Source organism: Temnothorax longispinosus, chromosome 5 (assembly GCF_030848805.1).
Source record: "Temnothorax longispinosus isolate EJ_2023e chromosome 5, Tlon_JGU_v1, whole genome shotgun sequence".
NCBI lineage: Eukaryota > Metazoa > Arthropoda > Insecta > Hymenoptera > Formicidae > Temnothorax > Temnothorax longispinosus.
The window spans coordinates 20,430,700-20,452,506 of record NC_092362.1 but is presented as its reverse complement, the minus strand read 5'-3'; the positions used below and the strand labels follow the sequence as shown (position 1 = coordinate 20,452,506).

Genomic DNA, 21,807 nt, shown 5'->3' with positions numbered 1-21,807 from the left:
AGAAAGCGGAGAAGATACGGAGAGCTTCGCATTTTCCCCGGGCTCGAGAGCCAGTCTCACACTGGGTTTTGCAGGGTACGGCTACTTAAATTCTCAACGTTAAAAATAAAATGAAACGAATTGCTAATGATCTGTAATAAGCAGGCAACAGCGGGACAATCGCTAACGGTACGATAAAATTTAAGAGGCGCGATGTAATAACCGTTTCTTGCTAACCGACATTTCCCAAGTGCGCTTCATTACTGCTGCAAGAAACTTTGTTATTTGCCGTTAGTACAACGAGATTTACATTTACATCTTTTTCACGGCTAAATATTACAACTAAAGTTGAAGCCGGTCTGCCAAAAAAGATCGGCGGAGGCCGGAATGGTCGATTTAAACTCGGAGAGAGATAATTAAGTTCTTCGTATTTAAGTTTTTACGTGGCAGCTGTTCAAAATAATTTCTCTTTCGTTCCTTGTCGTTTCACAAGATGAAGCTTTCAAGTTGAAAGGTAGGATTTAAGGAAAAAAAAAAAAATAATTGGCCGGTAATTTTCATTTTTAAATCGTGAAGCGCAAAATCGCGAATTCGCTTTTACATCGTTTTAATTTATTTATCGATATTGCGGAAAATGAGTTTAAGCCGAGATTTATGCATAATACTGTCCTGCAACATTCTTGACGCAACTGGAACAGCAATTGTCGTAATGCATATGCGCGCCGCTGCATATTATTAAAGTCTCTTAAATGTACACCAAGTATTTTCCTATTTACTATCCGAGCTATCTCCGTTAGCTGTGACGTAGGAAATATTCGACCGCAGGAAGGGGAGGAAATTCCAGCGTTATTCAAATGAGTGATGCTATATGTAATACGAATATTACAAATGAAATTTTGTTAGTTTGTTCAATTACTGATAAAGTTAATCTCTCTGCGGTTTTAATTTGTACAGGACGCGCGAGAGATAGACCAGGCTACAAGATGAGATAATTGAGTCACGCGAATATCAAAATAAAGAGTTCTTTAGTAGATTTAATATAAAATATAAAGGCACGAGAGAGAAAAGAAAGAGAATTCATTATTACGTTTAACATTTTACTTGTTAAATAATTTTACGAAAATGATTGCGAAAAATAATTGCGGGTTGCTGATTTTCTTAACGTTCACAGACAAAAATTCAGAGATAAATCCAAATCCAAGACGCCGGTATGCCGGTAAACGTCGAAAACACATAACCGTCAGTATAAAATTGTGCGAAATTGCTCGTGTGGCCCCCGTGAGATAAAACGAGTTTTGACATGACTGCGCCGTGTCGGATTCGCATGACCCGTCGCGATATGACAAACGATTGTGCGCGCACACGCGTGACGGAAGTGTTATCACGGGCGACGTAAGAGCGAAGAAGACGCAGGAATGCACGCATACACGGGAGTGAACGGGTTGACGAGGTCGGGTGAATGCCGTTAGACCGTGTCACGTCGTCGACTACATATACGCGTTGTGTGAAACATCGTCGCCTAGAAGGAGAAGTAGAAACGGACGGGCCGCGAGAAGGAGGGAGACGGTACGAAACAAAGAGAGAGTTCCAGGATCGGAATCTGCGCGATCCCGATTGTCTCCACGCGAAATCAAACCCGTCACGAGTGAGTTTCGCCGACCGGAGAGACGTCGAGACGTTCTATCAAATTTAAGCGATCCGATTGTGCGAGGATAAAACAAACATTCTGTGTGTCTAAACTCTAAACTTAACATTCGTGCACAGCTAAATTTCAGCCTCGTTCTTCAATTGCTAAATTTATTATATTAATTTATATCATTTTATTATTATTATTTATATAATTTCATATTACGGTATAAATCGGTAAATATATGCAGCAAGTCAACATTTATTAATTTAACTCCAGGCGCTAGATAAAACAATGAATATAAAAGTACAAAGTCAATTACTTTCCTGAAAATTACTGAAAGGATTATCAACGTGAAACTTGGTTTTAAAAAAAAGGAGCAAAAATAAGATTGTCAAATAAATATTTTTTTATCTTTACGCCCGCGCCGTTTCTTTTACCGAAGATACGATCGAACACATGATATTCTCCGTATCGTTTCTTTCTCTCAGTGCGCGATTCGCTGGATGTTGACTCGTCGTTATAACCGGTTCGACGGCCGGTCCGCTCGCGCATTCTTCTTGCCGCACGATGTGCGTGCCTCGCGTGACGCAACTCCCTCGACATATATTGCCCCCGGGGTATCGGACAGAGAGATGCACCGTGGCCCGGTGCGCATTCTGCGCGAAACTAGGACACGCAGTCGACCACGATGTGTCCCTCTTCCCTGCGAGGTGTCCTTCGAGACCTGCGAATTCCGAGCGGGCGCGATACGCCGCGGGCCCCGGCGGCGAGGAGCGCACCACGAGATCGATCTCCGGGCTCCGGCGATCTGTTTTGACCCAGAAAGAGCGGATCCAACGAATTAGGATCCGCTAGAACGGGGTGGAACGCGCCGCTTTTAATTTTTGCGAAATCGCACCGTAACGCCAGATCGTATTCAAATGCAAAACTTTTGTCACGCAGCGCGGAATGCGCCGCCGATCGCGACGCGGACGCGATGCAACAGCTATCCCATGAATAATTTAATGCCCGACATAGCTCCATTGTCGTGTACTAATGGCATTGTGCGCGACACCACGATTCCGCGCAGATCGGCTCATTATCATTACGCATTCCTCGCTTTATTTCGAAATAAAGATGAGACAACGGCCACTCTGACACGAATTGCGAATTCAGGAGCGGCGCGCGAAATCGGAATTTGATATCGGATTTTTGAAATTGCGGCAAATCAGTTCGATTTACCGCATGTTATACGTTTAAGACTTTAAGAAGTTAAATAGCGATCAAAATATAAAATTCCGTGTCATATATATGACACGGAATTTTGTATCTAGGCGTAAGGTAAATATAAATCACATTAACACATCTCAATATTAACGGAATGTTCTCGTGAGTTAAATTCGTTATCTAATAAGAAAATTTTTAATTAAAGTTATCTAACATGAATCTACTAATTGCTTAATTGCGCTTCACGTTTAAAGTTTTTAATTGAATTACATCTGCGATATGTTTCAAGACAAGATACACTTTCCAAACGATCAGTCACTAAAAATGCCTACGCAAAGGCTCGAGAAAGTTTGAAAGCGTCCCAGAGCATCACTTTTTTAACGCATCTCCACATTGGGAGACTAAGATGTAGGAGACGAGCTGCATTTAAATATGCAAATACAATATAAAAGACTTTCTTTCATATATACTATAAATTACAGAAAAAAAGTCAATAGTGACCCCTTAATAATCTAATCTAATGTATCACTTCTATTTAACTACATAATATAACGAATATTTTCAGCAATTTAAAATAAATCAATCAAGAGTTATAAGTAAAAAAAAATTAATATAAAACGTTGATGGAACTCAATTTGTGGAACGCAAACGAGCCAAAGAATTGGAGAGCTTACGAAACGCAAAGTATTAGTTTCGCCTCTCCGTTAAAAGGACAAAGCGACTTTTCCCTCAAGTTGTTTCACGGCAAACGTCGTCGATCCGTCGGTCAGGACTCGCTTCGGCGCAGGTGCGACGCGACGGGCCAGCGCCGCGCACCGACGAAACAAAGCCGGTCGCATTGAAAAAGGGTTACGCGCTGGAGTAACGTGAGGAATTTTACCAGCATCGCTTCGGCATCGTTTGCTCGTCCCGTTCCGCTGCTCCGCGACGGCCGTGGACGTCCCTCCGTTTGCCGCGTTTCGCTCTTTCTCTCTCTTTCCTTCCTGGCGAGACTGGAAGGTCCTGAATGGAACCCTTGCGACACGCCGACCTTCCTCCGTGCCTTCTTCGTGGGATCCCACGAGCTACGCCACCGTCAGCGTCTCCGCGCACCGAACCGGCCGCGAGTTCAACGTAATTTCCGCGGCGACCGGAATCGAGACAACGTACACACGTGTCCCACGGCGTCCGCACGGCACAACTGAATTTCAGGCTACTGCGGCTCCTTCTCTTTATTCTCACCTGGCGCGGACAGGTGCTGCAGGTGGCACCACCTTCCGATCGACGACCCCCTGCCATGCCGCTTACCGATCCTGCTGCGTTCCGGGCAACGATCGCGAGAGCAAATCGCGGAGATAAAAAGAAGAAAGCGCACTCTTTCTCCTTTTGCTGAAGCGATCTATTATCGAGGAAACAAATTTTAATAAATAATGAAAAAAATTAACAAGCACCATTGAATCCCTTTTTTTACTTACCGATTTTTATAAAACTTGCGTATTCACGTCCCTCTTGGGCCGCATTAATCGTAAAAAAAGAAGGACGAAAACAAAATCCATTTTTTCTCAAACGATGGACCGAGTTCGAGATAATATATATGAAGCAAAAAAGTGGTTAAAGATTCGTGGCGGTCACAACATTGAAGTAGACAGTCTTTCACCAGCCCTTTCGTTCGATGAAGGTTTTCTCTGAAGGAAGACATTTTTTTCCCTCCGACCATGACTTTTAGAAACTGTTCATTGTCGATCCACGATATTCGGGAAACTATACCTTCTTCTGGTCCCCGACTTCTGGGGAAAGCTATTTTCTTATTTTCTGCAAAAAAAACCGCAAGGATAACCGCAACGAATTTTTAACCGCGTTTTTGCTCGCACACGCGGGTGTTCCGGACTGAACGGCGCTCTTCCGGGCCTCGGCTCGTAACAAGATACTTTTTCTTCTCGTGAAGCGTCTCAAGGAGAGAATGCAATGGTACTGCTATTCTTTTGTACAAAAGGGAACGACCGCCACGAATTTTTAACCGCGTACACGAACGCGCGTGCGGGCGTTTCGAGCCAAAGGAGAGCTCGCCGGTCTTTTACCAGACAGATGGTTTTTTTTTTATCGCGAAGCGATCTAAGAAGCATATTGGTATTTCTACTTTTTTACGTGACCCAGGGATGATGACGAATTTTTAACCGTGTTTTCGCTCATGCGTTTACATTTCACACGGAAGAAAGCCTTTCCGGGTCTTCGTGTTGGGTAATATTTTTTGGGGAAGCTACTTTTTTTCTTTCGACCCATAATTTTTAGGCAACTACATATGAACGTGGTCTGCTTGATATTCGCTTCAAATTTCAACGATGTAAAAATTGTAAAATATACGTTTGTAAGAGGGCGGCTCTATATATGTATATTGTATATATTTAATAAAAAATATATTTATTAAACAAAGATATATAAAATACATACCTCATTAATGAAAATTTCATTGTCAATTAACAAATGTCCGCAGTATATACAATATACACATAATAATACAGACTTAATAATTTGCTAAGAAATGTTTCTCAGCTTCACTGGATTTTACGAGTATCAGGAAAGCTGGTGTACCACCGCGAACTATAAACCTGAAAGATTAATTTTGATATTAAAAATAAGCCTCGGCTTATGCTTTATTTATAAAGCATCTAGCCGATAAATGCTCACTGTTTATCTCGCAATATGTCGCCCAACGTGAGTTGGATGTCTACTTTGTGAACGGAACATTTGTTCTTTCCTTCAAAATATACATTTATATTTTCTACAGTATAACGATGTTTTATATCCCACTCGGGAGGTTCCTCGAACAGTTCGATTAATTGTTCGATTAATCTAGGAACGATTAAAAATATATATTAATAATATAATTATATGATATATTATATCGTATAGTTTAATAAAAAAAAACATACAATGTATCTTCGTGAAAATTTTGTATGAAGTCAGTTTGTTGAGTCTCTGGATATAAAATCATCACTGGCCACACGAGCTTGTCCTTATCGTCAAAGTGCACTCTGCTTTGCGCTATTTGTGGTACTTGAGGCTCTAGATCTCTCAATTCCAACTTTTGTTTATCATTTGTCAATTCTAAACTAATACCTTTCCGAGAAATTGTTTCTAACAATTTCTCGTCCTCCTTGTCCAATTTTTTCTCTTCTCTTTCCTGCTTTCTCTTGTCTCGTTGTAAACGCCCCTTCGAGAGCAAAGTAACAAATAGCATTAAGAATGGAAACTTGTGCTTTCATAACTTAACTTTTATATTAATATTTATCAATGTGGCTTACTCTTGCGATTACAGCATCAGATTTTAATTTCAATATCGTTTTATCGGTTGGACTATGATCAAGGAACTGGTCACACAAGTCGATGCATTGGTCATAATCTCTAATGTGAAAACTACAAGTGGCAGCTCGACTCAAAGCCTTCGGATATCGCGGTTTAAACTTCAAGGCCAACTTACAGTCATTCAAGCATGATCTGTAATTTTTATTACATTAAACTGTAAGCTCTATCATTAGCATCGATCATGCAACATCAGAAGGCACGTCCTACCTGTAATTTTGCAACATGAAATGTGATGCAGCTCTGTTATTATAAAGTTGAGCCATCAAATCGTCATCTTTGCATTTCGTTCTTATCCCTTCTGTGTAACTAAGAATAGCTAAGCGATACTTTTTATACTTATAATTGAAGTTTCCATCCTCCTTGTAATTACTTGCCAATTCTGTATTGAAAGTAATGCGCATGAATATTTTTCATGACGGGGAAGCAACGTGCGCTTTGCAGGACAAAGTATAACAAGTAATCTGCATGTATCGAGAAAGAACGCACCTTCGGGAGTATTCTCATCCTCTCCGTACTTGAGCTGTTGCAGCCCTTCCATCAGGGGGGACAGTTCGTCGCCGGGTTCCGGCACCTTCTTCATGAAGAAGGGATGCTTCTCCATCTCCTCTTGCCACCTGTCCTCCGGCCATCCTTCCGCGTAACTCTTCTTCTCCAGGCCATTTATATACTCGTCCAGTTCGGCGTCCAATTTCGCGGCAAGCTCCAAACGCTCCTCCTCCGTCCAAGCTCTCCTCTTTTCACCGACTTCGTTCCCTGTTTGTTGCATATTTCCACAAAAAAAAACCCACAATGCCCGAATCTAAACACGAATGAACTTTCCGACAATCCGACTCTCGTCTGTGATCATAAATGACTAACAATTAGGCACGATATACGTCGTGGTTGATTTATAATATTGTTCGACGTGCAAAACATAACCTCAAAGTCTACCACCTGTCCACCGTACCGCGCGAACAGCACGTGAGGGGAAAATAGCAGACGATAATTTATTCCTGATTTTACCGACTGCGTCGGGATTTCATCTGCAGATGACGCTGGCTGTGCTTTTCAAATGTTTTTTTAAACACATCTTTTGACGTACGAATAAACGTGCTTTTACGCGCGTTTCTTTACAATTATGGAATAAAATTATAATTAATTTGCAGAAAAAGATGGAGGAAGATAATTACAGATGGATAAAAATAAATTGATAAACGTTACTGATGTAATTACAGAAATACATATATATAGGAGAAAGAGAGGAAACGAAGGGGGGGGGGAGGAAAAGAACTAAAAATAAGCAAATTATAAAATGTAGAACTCGGTATAAAAAAAAAAACGTTCAACACTGTATGTAATTAGCTTAATATTTAATTAATTGATTATGTCAAAACAATGTAATAATTAATAAACTTGCACATGACACATTCATATCGCATGTGAATTATGATTCACTATCGTGCAACCGCAGTTTCAGGTTAAGCCAATATGAGAAGATTGAGGCGGAATTGAAAATTCCGTGTGATATTGGAATCCACCGCGACATTCAACAAATATTACACGAAATTTTTGGAATGCTTTCCAATTCGCGTTTAAACTAAACCATATTATATCTTACATGAATCTCTATCATGCTTTCAAATTTGCGAAGCACGGATTTGACATTGTTGACAATTAAACAGCTGACATTTCAATAAAAGTTCCTCAAATTCTAAAAACGATTCATTTCTCCCATCCCTCTGAAAGTTCTGTTTGAGATCGAACGTTATTGGAATTGTTGTACGCGTGGTTTTAACGTTTACGAAAAACCAATACATTAATAAATATATAAGAGTACTATTACTATTGTTGCATCACAACCATTGACGCTATTGTTGACGCTTGTAATTATACCGCCGTTAATTCAAACCGATCAATTCTAAACGCTCAATAATTCAGAGTAATTCTAAAGTGTATGGAGTAGGAGCTAGTTATACCAATATTGACCTAACCCTAACCTATATTAACTGTTAAATATAAATTATAACATTTAAAATTCTCTTTATTCTTTTGTCTTTTGATCTTCAATTATTGTAATATATATGTTGCAATTTGTTAATTATATTTATAATATTTTAATTTTTGTACAAGAAACCATTAAATCTTATTGTAAAATTCAATAAATAAACCTGATAAAAATAACATGTATGCATGAATTTCATGGCCGTATATTGTGTAAATGCATTAATTAATGTGTTTTACTTTTTATTGCTCTAATAATGTTAGATTAATTTCGCTCTGTTCCTGATAAAGTAAGTAGCATATTGTCGAAATTTTTATGGCATTATAAGTAAGCTCTCTTTTATTTGCTGATATTATTCACGTCATACGAGGACATATCTTTGAATAAGTAAGCAATCATTTTCAATTATCAAATTTCGTCACTACGCAGACAATATACTGATATGTCTATAGCTGGAGTTTTCTTTGTCTACTTTTTAAATGAGAATGTTAATTCGGAATAAAGAGAATTGTGCTAATTCAAAGCCAGTCAATTATTAATTAAAAATACATAGCGTTAAAAATAAAAGTGGAAAAAAACAATCTTCTAATAATTTTATTAACGCATATATTGATGATACAGTCGATAATAATCATTTTCATCGTGTTGATCTATATGGAGATAAATATGTTTATGGAAATTGCCTAAAAACAAAAAATGTCTCAATCACGTTGATCGTCCAGTAAAAGTCATGAATTAACGTCGAATAAAATAGATGGCTTAATATTACGACAAAGCCATCAATATTAATAATTGTTCGATAAATATACAATATTCATTTATTTTTACATATTGACTGTGAAAATAAAACATTGAAATTTGATGTATAACCGTAGTGGGATCATCTATATCTATACAAATGCGGAAAAGCTGGGATATGGAAAATTTGATCCCCTATGAACTGGAAAATGGAGGATAACGAAGGATAGACAGAAAGAAGAATAAAGAGAGAGAAACGGACAGACAGAGGAACAGAACGAGAAAGAGAAAGAGAGCGAAGGAGAGGGAGGGAAGCAACTGTCTCATATACACACACATTTAAATTTGAATAAATTTTATTATGTAACGCGCGTCCTTTGTTGTCTTTAATTTCCGCCATGTTACATTTATGACAAAAATCTCACGAAAACAGATTTATGGGGGATTATAAAACGGACCGTGTCAATACAATGCGATCTCGATAATTCGATACTAATTAATATACGGAGATATATTATCGGATTATCGAGATATTGGGATTACGAGATTCGCAGCATGTGACCACGAATTTGAGGATCCATTATTTCAATATGCAGCAAATTTATAAAAGAGACAAGCAGAGAGGGGAGTTTATTGTTAGAATATATAAAATACCGTAGAATCGCTTGGATGCCTTTATAATTACGGTCTCTACACGGTCAATTTAAAAATGACTCTTTTTTAGCAAAGATGTTAAGAAACGCGCATCGTCGACACCTTCGATTTATACGGCAATAAATCTTTAGGGATTATCTACGAAACAAAAAACATCTCCAAGGATCTTTTGTGACTCATCAGTTGTTGTACGTCCGGTGTTATAAATTTCTTAATTAGCATGTCTTACTTCCTTTCCCTTCACCGACATGACTCAGCCTGTCAAATCGCTGTGATTATTCGCACCAAAATTAAGAAAAAACACTATTATTATAAATGAAAGTTATAGTAGAAAGAAGGCGCAGATTTTTCTAGATTAGAGGATAAAGAAAATAAAAAAGACAGACATAGCAATTTGTAAAACCGTTATCTATGTCTATAGTAGTTAATAGCCGCGTGTAAATATATATCAGTATCGAATCATCGAAATCATATTGCATTACACTATGAAACAGTAGATAAAGCTGAATAATATAAAGTTAAAGAAGCAAGATTCCTATTTATTTCGTTACTGTTAACATCCGACAAACAAAATTACGAGTAAAACCTAGCGTTAATCAGGTTTCATCTTATTTCGCGCTTTTGCAGATTCATTAGCGATAGGTGACGACTTTTTCTCAAGAGAGATAAAAGTTGGTCGAAACACAATTGGTCGACACACTGTAACGCTCGGGATACATTTTAAGATTCCTAGAATTTAAAGCGCTAAGCAAAACAGCACAAAAAAAAAAAACAACAACAAAAAACAGCGAGGCGCTCGAAGCTGAGAAATTCGGAGAATCAGCAAAGTTGTCTCATTCTGGGAAATCGCCCAGCGTTCGTTGCAGCGCACAATAATAAAGAAACAGTATTCAGCAGATCTCGCCTACTATTTCTACTTAATAAAATGTAACACTTGTCAAATGCACGAGCTGTCAATTCGATTATCGTCACAAACGGGGTGCTTCTATCGACGACATTATATGTTTCCGAACGAACGGAATTTTATGCGAAAAAATACAGTAATGTTTCTGACATTTTGCAGATAAGAAGTTCTATTTTACTCAGATGTATAAGAAGTCCGAAAGATCGAAGCCGAGAAATCAAATACACGTTTTTAGTTTCATCCATTTGGAATATTAAAACATGTACACTATATACGTCCTGCTCCCCTATATAATATCTGACTTTAAAGGCATGTAGGATAATGCTATTTTTCTTTACTTTTCAGTTCTTTTGTTTTCGGTTCTCTACTTTTCCGATTCTCTGCTTTTCGCCAATTTACCGCGGCTCAGGAAACCGTAAACACCTCGCAAAAACTAAAACGTACTTTCGTAGAAGAATAATATCCACGTTAACGCGATACATATCATGACGCTCGATTGTCACAAGATATTTCGGTATTTTGGGACATTTTGTGCGTAATTTGATTTGGAAACCTCTGCAACAGCGAAACTCTATAAGTGTATCTGCATAGAAAATTCGCTACGGAATATAGTACATCGCGTGGATAAAACGCAACCTAGTAATATATTACTCGAGATATTACTCGTACGCGTACGGTAGATTCTCTATAAATTAATTACATCGACGATTCTATATTACTGATTTTCAACAGATATCAATTATTTGGCTAAATCCATTGTAACATATGCGCCAACGTGAAACACGAATAAAAAAGTCAAAACATTGCGATCGTTATTATTTCATACAATGAATTTTTTACAGATTAATACGCGGACGAGTCCATGTCGCTCGTTTTCACAAACTCATCATTTGGACGAGTCCATTACACGCGCCAATTTGAAACTTTATCGAGGACGATATTTTTCGTGAATAGATTTTTACTTATCGCAATGCATTTTATTTACGCAGTTCAACATCGTTAATCATCGCAGCTTGTTAGGTAGCGTGTTAGAAAGCGATCAATTTTCATCGCGAATGCTAATCGTCCGCAATATGTTCGAGCTATTTTATTCGAATCTTATCGAAGCGTCGCGCGCCCGACCCGACCGCCATGGACAGCTCGGGAGTGCGTCGACTCGGAAACACGAAGCGCGATCGCTCCGCAAGTAATTCCGAATTTTACCCGTTAAACACGCATAACGAGCGCAAATTTCCGTCGGGAGTGGCGATTAGGGTAACGGGCGATCGCGCGGAACGTGTCGGTTATCGCAGGTCTTCGCGATCAGGGTCGTTTTTGGTCGATCGTAATCGAGGCTGCCCCGAGATTCGGAACCGGTACAGTCCCGATAAGTAGAGAGAAAAATTCTGATGTGATGAGCTGAAAATATCGCTTGCATTGTTAAACACTAAATGAAAATTGAAATTTAAACCAATATTTTGTGTTAAATAACATTTTGTTATTTTTAACTAGCATGTGCGTCGAAATTTATTATTTCAACACAAAACTGTATTGTTTTAACACCATTAGTTTAATTAAATTAATATTGTTTCAGTTAATGTCGCTGCATTGTTAAATATTAAAGGATGAAATTTAAATCAATATCTTGAGTTAAATAACATTTTGTTATTTGTAACTACCGCGTGTGCCGAAATTTATTATTTTAACACAATTAAAACAGTATTATTTTAACTCTATTGGTTTAGTTAAATTAACGATACATTGAATGGGAACAATGGCGATACCTATATAAGAATAGTTAAAAATGATTCAAATTCAGTATAATTTGACACTACAACCGTGTAGCATACTTCTCATTAGACGCGTGACATGAATCCAAAATTTAAATTATAGCAGTTAAGTATATCGTACGAGTTCGATAAGAAATGTATTATTGTCCGTAATGCCGTATTCAGAGGCGATTTGTCGATAAGCAAAATCGTGTCCCCCTCATATCGCGATGTTTAGGGCGGCACGAAGTCGCGCATGAATGAAAGCGCAATAAAGATTTATCGGACGCTCCCCTTTTCGTAAAACAGTCATCATTCGGGGCAATCGTTCGGTAACGACACGCCGCGCGCCGGTCGCGAATCGCTGTCTATAGTCTATACGGAGCGCAATTCTCGAAATACAAACGGACGGAGAGAGCCGGCCGCGGCCGTCTCCCGCGCTTAATCCCGCCATAAAACCCCTATATATCGAAAGTTAGGAACACCGAAGGAGCGAAGCCGCAAAACGCGCGTCAATCCACCGCCGCTAGGGTGATAGTAGTGGTAGCGAGTAGCGGGGCGACGGAGTGCGCGGCAGTAGGGCGGGGGGGGGCAGTCAGGGTGGTGGTAGGTGACGCAGGGGATAGAGCGGAGAGACCGATCGTGCGTTTACGCGGCCGCTCGGCGGCGCTCGGTCGCCAGCCTCCTTTGTGCTCGGGTAGGGGCAAGATGGCGCTCGGTAAAAGCCGGCACGCCATTGGTCGATCGGGCTGCGCCGCCAGTCTCCCGAGAGCAGTCGCCACCACGACTTCGCAGCGGTAAGACGCGTCGTCGTCGCCTCCGGAGGAGAGGAGAGAAAGAGAGAGAATTAAAAGGGGAGAAAGATAACAAAACACGCATTCTCCGCTCGTCGACGACGACGAGGGTAATGGCCACTGTGCGGCTCGCGGAGTGGTAGGTGGCCCGGCCCGGCGCGTCTCAACGTCTTCGCCGTCCCTCTCGCTCCGGCGGTTAATAAATCGCGCTCGCATCGACGCGCGCGAGTGCGAGTAAACGAACGAACGAACGAAAAGGAAAAGAGCCCGGGATTCGGGATTCGCCCGTCGATCTCGCGCGAATCGTCATCGGTTGTGAATCGTCGCCCCGCGGTCGGTCGCGCTCGCGCTCGCGCTGCTCGCGGCTATCCCCCGAGCGCTTCTGGTTTCCCGGTGAATAGTGCGTGCGGATCACAAGTGCCAGCGGCCAAGTGTTGTACGAGTAGTACGAGAGCTCTATGTGTGCGGCCCGTTGTCGAGTGTGCGTTGTCGCGCTGCCGCCGCTGCCGGCGCTCGGATCCCTCGTCGGCCACGGACGGTGGATTTATCAGGCGCGGCGTCGTCTCCCCTAGACGCGTTTTCGGACCTTGCCACCCCCTCGACGCCCTCGCTTCCTTGCCACCGACGACGACGACGACGAGGAGGACGGCGGGCTCGTCGACTTGCGAGGCGATCGGTGAGTGAGTGCAAAATCAAATTTTCAAGCGATCGCGTATACCCTGTGCGTTGCGTATATTGGCGTGCGTGGGCGCGTATGTGTGCGTGCGACAGATGTGTGCACGCGCGACGCGGAAAGCAGGAGGGTAGTCCGGCGAGTTCGACGTTATACACCGTCCGCTGTAAATATGTCACTCGCGATAATCAAAACTCGTACGCTGGTGTCCGTATCAAAACACGTCGCGAAATGTGCAGTTGGCCGTTTCCCTCTGGCGCTTTTTTTTTCACATGGGACGAGCGAGAGAGCTCGGTGCGCCTCCGGTCCGACGATGTACACCTGCAATTTTCGAACGTCGCGAATAATGGGAGCAAACGAAATTCGAATCCTCCACGCGCGACCCATAGATCCGCCGTATTTACAGCGGCTCCAAAATTGAATTCGCCGAATTACAGCATCCGCGCGCGCGCGCATGTGTATGTATGTGTGTATGTGTGTCTTCTTGTGTGTGTACGTAACGCGGTGGTCGCTCCTCTCGAGCGAAGAGGCTGTCCGTATGAGAGCCTCGATGTCCGAATATCTTCGATAATCTCTCTCTCTTGGGGGCCGCCGAGAGCCGATCTCTCTCTCTCGATCTCGCGCGCGGAGACCCGACATCACGCTCGCGAAATGCTTTTCGTGATGCTCCGGCGGTTTATGGTCCTACGTGTTATTTTGTTAAATCCGCGCACGGTCCCCGTCGCCGTCGCGTTCGGGTCGTTCCATAATCGTGAGAGCCCCCGCGTTGACATTCCGAAAACGGCACGTCGATATATGTCGTCGTTTCACCGTTTCAGCGACGGTTCACCGCCGAAATTCCGTGCCGAAAAAATTGCGCGAGCTATCGCAACATCGCCGATATATCCGACACCGATTTGCGACCGAGGACAGGTTTCTTCCGGCTACGCTTTTTACACCTGTCCTTTTTTTTTCGTTCCATTCAAGTGACATGTTTACTACACCAGATGATGGGTGGCAACTAATATACGTCTGAATAAACATTATTTTCGTTTAGAGTAAAACGTTCAAAAAGGAATTAAGATAAACGCAGGTATTCTTATTCCTCATATCCACAACTCTTAAAATTTATAACATTAAACTACTACATATGATAATCATTAAGTACTTTTATTACATACTGATCTATCACTTTTATTATTTACTGCTATTTATAACTTGAACAATAACGCAAATATCGAGGATTTGGTCAACGTTGGTTTTTGTTCGAGATGTGTGAAAAAGGTAAAAAAGAGCGAATAATCCCGAAGGATGGCATGGGGCATCGGAAGCGCGTGCTCCTTTCCCCGAAAAGCGCGTTTTCGCCTCCTTCCCGTCGTCGGGAAAGGTCCATTTATTGTTATGTACTCCGCTGGCCGCGTAATGAGAGTATGCGCGTTGCGCGAAGCACGATCAATTTCGGAAGATCTGCCGCTGTACGTTCCGTGGTACGTACGCCGCGAAAGATGTCGCGCCGCCCCTTCCTGTCGCGCTATCACGGTAGTTTATTATCCTTAAGTGCTGCTCCAGAGCACTCCTGCCTCTCCTTTCTACCTCGCTCTCCTTTCTGCAGCCCTCTCACTCTCTCTCTGCCTCTTTCTCCCTCTCTCTCTCCTCCGGCCCTCTTGCGCACCACCAATCTTACAAATCCCTCTTCTCTCGGACCGCGCGTCGCACACTCGTCACGCTCGCGCGTGTCCGTACGCGTATTTATATACTCGCGCGCACGCGTCCACGTGAATGACGGACGAAGAGCACCGTCTCTAGTCTCTATGGGAACCAGTTCCGATTTACGCGTGACGCACTTATTACTGTAAGATCCAGACCCTCATCCCGATAATATGCACCGGACGACGCGTTCCAACGAGCGACGACGAGTCGCGTACGCGCGGTGGTCGGTTGCCTGTCATCGTTCGTAACGTAGTTACACGCGATAACGTTTACAAGTCGGGACGCGTCGTCGTACGGGATGATCCGGGGAAGGACGCAAATGTTCCTTGTCAGTGGATTTTAAAACTTTACCTAAATAGTTTACGTCAAGCGTGATTCTAATAATTATTCAGGCAGGTATTATTTAATGTCAGAATGCGAATCTGAATTATCACAAGAGACACGTCAAGAGAGTTACGAATAATTTCTCAATGTTTTCAATATTGAATTTGATGTTTAACTTTACAGCATTAACGTCATAATCGACTTTCGGCGTTGAACGTTACGGTATTAATGGGAATAATGTGTCAGCAGTTTATTCAGTATAAAAGTAAACACACACGGTACGCGGTATCCGTACGCGGTGTGCTCGCAAGGGCAGTGCTTTCATAGCTGTCAGATAATATCAGCGGCTACATTTCCGTATGATTTATATGCATTTAGTTCGGTGATTAATAAATAGTTATCTGAAATCTGCTGCTCGTTACCTGTTCACTCAACGTTAAAATCTCTCGACAACCACCGAGAATCAGATCTGTATATTAACGCGTGACACATTATTTTTACTCGGAGTTTAATCCATTGACAAAGTATTTGTGTCTTTCCGCGGATCATACACACGCGATTTCATTTAGCGACGTGGTGAAATCGTGCGGGCGGGACGATACAGGTGTGTTTGCTAATGTGTCGTTGATGTCGGTCGCCGTTAACGAGCTCGGTGTTTGCGAGGTGGACGAAACGCGAGATTCTCAAAAAGGAGACGTCGACAAAAATGTGGTGAAATATGCGAAAACCCATTTATCTCGAAATGTCATCGCCTCGAGATTTCATTGGTGCAAAATAATGTAGAAGAGTAGAAAATTCCCGGAGGTCCTTAAAAGTCGCGTTAATCCGAAGACTGAAAGAAGCATGGTGAAGTACGTGAAAAAAGTAGGTAGGAAAGTCATCTCGATATGACATGGCTTTGAGATTTCATTAGTTGAAATGTTCGGAACTGTGCATAGAAAATTCCGAGAAATCGTTAAAAGTTGCGGCAGAAAATGAAACGCTATTTCAAAAATTTATCAGCGCGAATTCATGTATTTCATTGCACGGAAATGCCTTAAATTTTTGCTTTTTAATTATAATTAATAAAGATTAAAGTGGATAGATTACATTACGTAACATTATATATTCACCTATACACATATTTTAACATATTTCTGTTGCTTTTAATATGGAAAAATTCATATGCGAAAAATCATTTGCTCTAATGAAAAAATATGATCAGTATCTAATTTCTTCATTTAGTTAATTATAATTTTAATTTAATATCCTTGTTTTTATTCCAAATGTTAATGAAGAATACGTTATTTGAAAAAGTAAAAAGAAAGTATAATCATTAAATCTCAGAAAAAGGATTAATGATTAAATAAATGTTTAATATAAAATGATTAACAAACAAACACAATTTTTGCGGACTATAATATTTGTATCTTTTCCTTTAATTGAAAAATTCTATCTTTTTAATATTTTTCGCATTGTTAAAAATATAACGAAGATATTTCAGATGGTCAAGTTAGGCAAAACCCTACATATATTTGTTTCATATACATACATCTTTCAAATTCCGATTATTTTTCCATACATTTTTTAATAAAACCTCGCATATTCGGGGGAATGATATTTTTCAACAATATTTCGGTACAATGAAAATCCACTGTGCCGCATTTATATGTACGTATATTCAGGATTATGATTTTTGGGATTTTTGCATTTTTACTGAACCGCACTTCCATCATTGAAATATTATTACGTTTTAATTAATCTTCATTTGACGCCGATTTTTCTGTCCTTAGCTTAAACAAACCAGATTATATTTTTAAAAAGTGTTCAATGCCAAAATAACTCGATACATGTTGTATCGAAAGGAAATAAAAGAGAGATTATGGTGAAGTGAAATTCGAGCTCACGTTGGTTGGCAGTAGCGATAAATCAATCATTATAGTGATACATATGCATAAACACGGTTTAAAACATATCCCATTTCGACAATTCCGAAACAAACTTTAAAAGCAAATCGATCGCAACAACGAAACGGTTGTTGATCTTTGATTACATATTAACAACGTATGTGATACGCATCGAGCGTTTCGAAGCACGTTCAATAAAAAAACATAATATTTGCGCCGTTTGCGCGACGCAATAATCGAGCTTTTATTTACAATCGCGGCGGGACTCGGTACGCCGATATATGTATATGGGAAAACTGAAAATGGAAACGTAGTTCAAATTGTCGAAACTGCCTGTAGTTTCATTGGCTTTTCGACGTGCCGATAATTTGCAGCGAAGTGACTAATTAATACATGAAACCAACGTACGAAACGTTTGCCATTCACATGTAAACTACGGTCGATATACGACTTTTCCGACGATATAGGGATATTTGAAAAATTTGTAGCTTGCGTTATTCTATTTTTCGTGAATTTAACTTTCGCATTCGCATTCGTTATTTACCGTGCATAAAGTCCCCGTATGAACAATTGAAAATGAAGAGATGCGCGCGCGTGTCGGTAAATATAATACTGTATTTTATTTTATTCCAATAGGACAACTTTGATAAAAATTCAGTTTGAGGTTATCCATCTGGTTGTTATTTTTAATCGTACATTGGATCTCTGCTATACTCCAACACCATTTAACCGGCCGTTCATCTGAATATTGTTTAATCGAACGTTTGGTTGTTTGAACAACGTCGTTTAGCAAAAAAAAAAAGGGTCAATATTTTGCATATGCCGGTTTGCGTACTCATATTTTTCTCTTCTTCAATCGTCATCTTTCATTCCACTGGACGTGCTTCGGCGAAGAATTAAATAATTGAATTTTATTAGCTTTATTTTTATTTTATTATTAATAACACATAATTTTTTCATATTAATGTATTGTGCAAGAATTTTAATTATAAAGAGATCAGTTATCTTAGCAATTTTTCATATCACACGTTTTTGATGAAGCAGCCGGAATAACAAAACCGAGAATGGAACAAAACGTTGACAGCAAAAAAGCGTAAATTTCTGTATATATGTTTCAGTGCTTAAAATGGCCGTGTCAGTTTAATAGATGTGTTTCTCATTTAATTTGCACAATCGAGATTGTCCTGCATTTTGCGAAACGCAATAAAAAGTGTTTCGTCCTCCGACTATATAGGGCTAAATTACGCGCGGTAAACGGGAAATGCAATTATGTGTGACAAATTGGCAACTGTATCGGAATAAATATTTGCTTCTTGACAAATATCGACGCAATCAGTTTGTTTCGCGCACTTTCCAAAGCCTTTTGAGAGTACTACTGAGATTAAAATTAAATCCATCGGGCGCAAGGGCGTGTTCTTCTCGCGCTCGATCGATTTTATTTTGCCCGAAAATGTACACCCGACGTGAACGAGTCGTGGTCGTCCTCTTTCCGTATTCCGGAGTGACGCAGGGAGTATCGCGAAATAATGTATCACGCAGGTAACAGGTGTTCCTGCATTTTCTGTTCGTTTTGCAAAGAAAAACACGTGCTTCGCTTAACCAGTACCCACACACGACGGACACACGGCCAACCGCGCGTATACACAGCTTCACGAAGCGCAATATACCCGTTCTTGTCGCCGTACCGCCAGTATTTTGCCTATAAACAATTTTCTTAATATAGCTAACAGTACCATCATGCCGCTGAGATGAGATATAATTCATTGCAGAGACTTGAGAGAGAAAAACAGTCTCGCGCGGAATAAATGCTCTTTAAACGCAATTGCACCGCGGTGTCCGCCCGCGCGCAATCGCATTAATTTCTATGAAGTCGCCATGCAGCTCGTCGGAATAGGGAGTATACGATTATTTTACGCGCCAGATTGCCTTTCTTATTTGCCCTCGTCTAACGCAAATCCGAGGCTCTTTAAAGTTAACAGACGCGAAATTCAGGTGGAAGAGAAAAAACGATTGAATGACGTAAAGAAGTTGCAAAACATCGCGCTTCATCTCATTTCGAGGTGATGTTAGTAAAAATTTAAAGCTGAACATATGCAGCGACATTTAATAGCGGACATTCAAAAAATTGTTGGAAAATGCGGTGTCCAATGATGCAATTAACGGCACGATAACGCTTTATGACTCGTTATGTCGATCTGTATCCTGTCAACGTCGAAATTTCGATAAATTCGATTTCGAATAACGGAAATAACGCGTTCGCGGTCGATGCAACTTCGATAATTCCGAATACAATAATTCATTTTTACGGCCTCGTGCTGCATCGCGTTTCTCGTTTGCAACGAACCGGGTCGACGCGCTATTCCTCCTGCCGACAATTTTTCTATCTCGAGATTCGTATCTCGCGGAATATCATAATACGAGATACGAGAAATAATGCGCGCATACCGCACACTGTTGACTTTGCCGTTTAAAGCTCGGCGAGACCGAATACGCGGCAAATATTGTGCACATACCGATAAGCGGTCAACGAAGAGTTTCCGTACATAATCCATCTAAATGCAGCTGTTATTTTGGTTGTGAAATATCAACGGATTCCCGAAATATTCGGCACGAGATAGCTTCTATTTATGATTAACATTATGATTTGAATTATGTTAATTGAAATTCTAAATGCAAACAAAAACCGTTTAACATTCTCCAATGAAAAGTATAAAGAGATTAGGACATAATTCAAAAATGTAACGATAGTTTTATAAATTTAATTTTTTTATCTTGATATATTTTCTTGAATACTTCAATTATAAAATCAGCAATAATGACATTATAATTATATAATTATATATATTATAATAAGTCTAAAGGTGAGATAAATAGGTATCTATAATTAAACTAATTTTAAGACTTTAAAAAACATTTTACCTTTAAAGGAATTCTTAATCTGTAAGAAACAGATATAGTTACGGATTAGTTAGCTAACATTTGTAAAATTATGATGTTTATGAGAATGGTGCAATCGACGCAATTATTATGCGTAATCACTTGGTACGGTAAATGAGCTTGTTCGTCACCCGTGATTACTCGGTGAAAAAGATAATTGTAACATCACTGATTGCTGATTAATGTTTGAGTGAATATTAGAGACGTGAATCTATGTATACCAACAATTATATAGAGTGCTTTGTCGAGCGAAATTCCATTGTTATATAGAGTACTTTTGCCAAACATTATAAAACATCTATTTATACAGGAAAAATTAACGACGAAAAATATAAATTAACATAAAATTTACATGTAGTTAGCGCACGATCACTTTAACAATGCCCAAGACATTTTGTATAGTGTTAAATATCAGGGGATGGAAAGTTTGTACCTGTTTTTAAAAGGACATTATACGTTACATTGGCGATGTGTTAGATAAAAATATTTTATATACAGTTTGCTTCCTGTGACGAGCGTAGGAAATTATCGTGTTATTTTGAATAAAAAATATTTTATTAAGGAAAATCCATTCCAAATTGGTCATAGAATTCATAAAGATTGAGATAGATTTTGGATGGACTTGAGATATATACACTGTAGGCGTTACTTTATTTTTATGGTAAAATAATTGAACGATTAATAGGCAGCAAAATTAGGGTTAACACCACTCTAAGATATTGGGAATATGGAAGGGAAACCTATCATGCTTCGAGTAGTTAATCATTCTTGGCAGGTAAATCGTTTCTCAAGTATGCGCGAGTGAACTAATATTTCTAGAGCAAATTGGTTATGAAAACAACAATTAATTAGTGGCCGTCGATGGGAACACATTAATGTAACTTTGAAACTTCGTACAGAGTGTATATAAACTGCGAGTACAATCTTTAAGACTCAACTGAGCTTATTGAACGGAACAAAGAAGTTCCAAGTTCCAAACAATACGTGGTTTCAGAAATATCCTGTTTTTAAGTTAAAAATATAAATTCTCACGATACTTTATAACTTTTTGATTCTCTATACAGTCTATACAATCTGCTGTAGGATGTAGTTACGTATAAAGAATTGCCGACTTACAAATTGAAAAGCTGAATATTTTCAGTAATTACTAGTTTCCGGACATATGCTTATTAAGACTTGCTTGTTCCTTCCAATGACCTCCATTAATCTCTCAAGTTTGCACCTGTAGTTTATTTACACTCTATATAATATCCTGCGCATACGAGGCTGGACTCTCTCGTTGGCGGAGAGTGCAGCGCGAAAGCGGCAACGGGAAGAGGAGA

General features: G+C 40.0%; 2 protein-coding genes across 3 annotated transcripts in view; one reads left to right on the top strand and one right to left on the bottom strand.

The window, feature by feature from the left end:
- Positions 1-5,242: 5,242 nt before the first annotated feature.
- On the bottom strand, positions 5,243-7,134 carry Dpit47 (DNA polymerase interacting tpr containing protein of 47kD). The gene is made up of 6 exons (XM_071777427.1): positions 6,644-7,134; positions 6,365-6,536; positions 6,097-6,289; positions 5,725-6,005; positions 5,480-5,644; positions 5,243-5,400 (listed from the first exon to the last, which is right to left on the bottom strand). The coding sequence occupies exons 1-6, from the start codon at positions 6,921-6,923 to the stop codon at positions 5,316-5,318; spliced, it is 1,176 nt and encodes a 391-aa protein (XP_071633528.1). The 5' UTR covers positions 6,924-7,134; the 3' UTR covers positions 5,243-5,315.
- A 5,822-nt stretch (positions 7,135-12,956) lies between these two features.
- The window catches only part of LOC139812843 (uncharacterized), a 125,884-nt gene continuing 117,033 nt past the window's right edge, over positions 12,957-21,807 (top strand). For both annotated transcript variants that reach the window (XM_071777942.1, XM_071777944.1), the window contains exon 1: positions 12,957-13,652. The gene's annotated coding sequence lies outside the window, so the exon portion shown is untranslated. The remainder of the gene's footprint in view (positions 13,653-21,807) is intronic.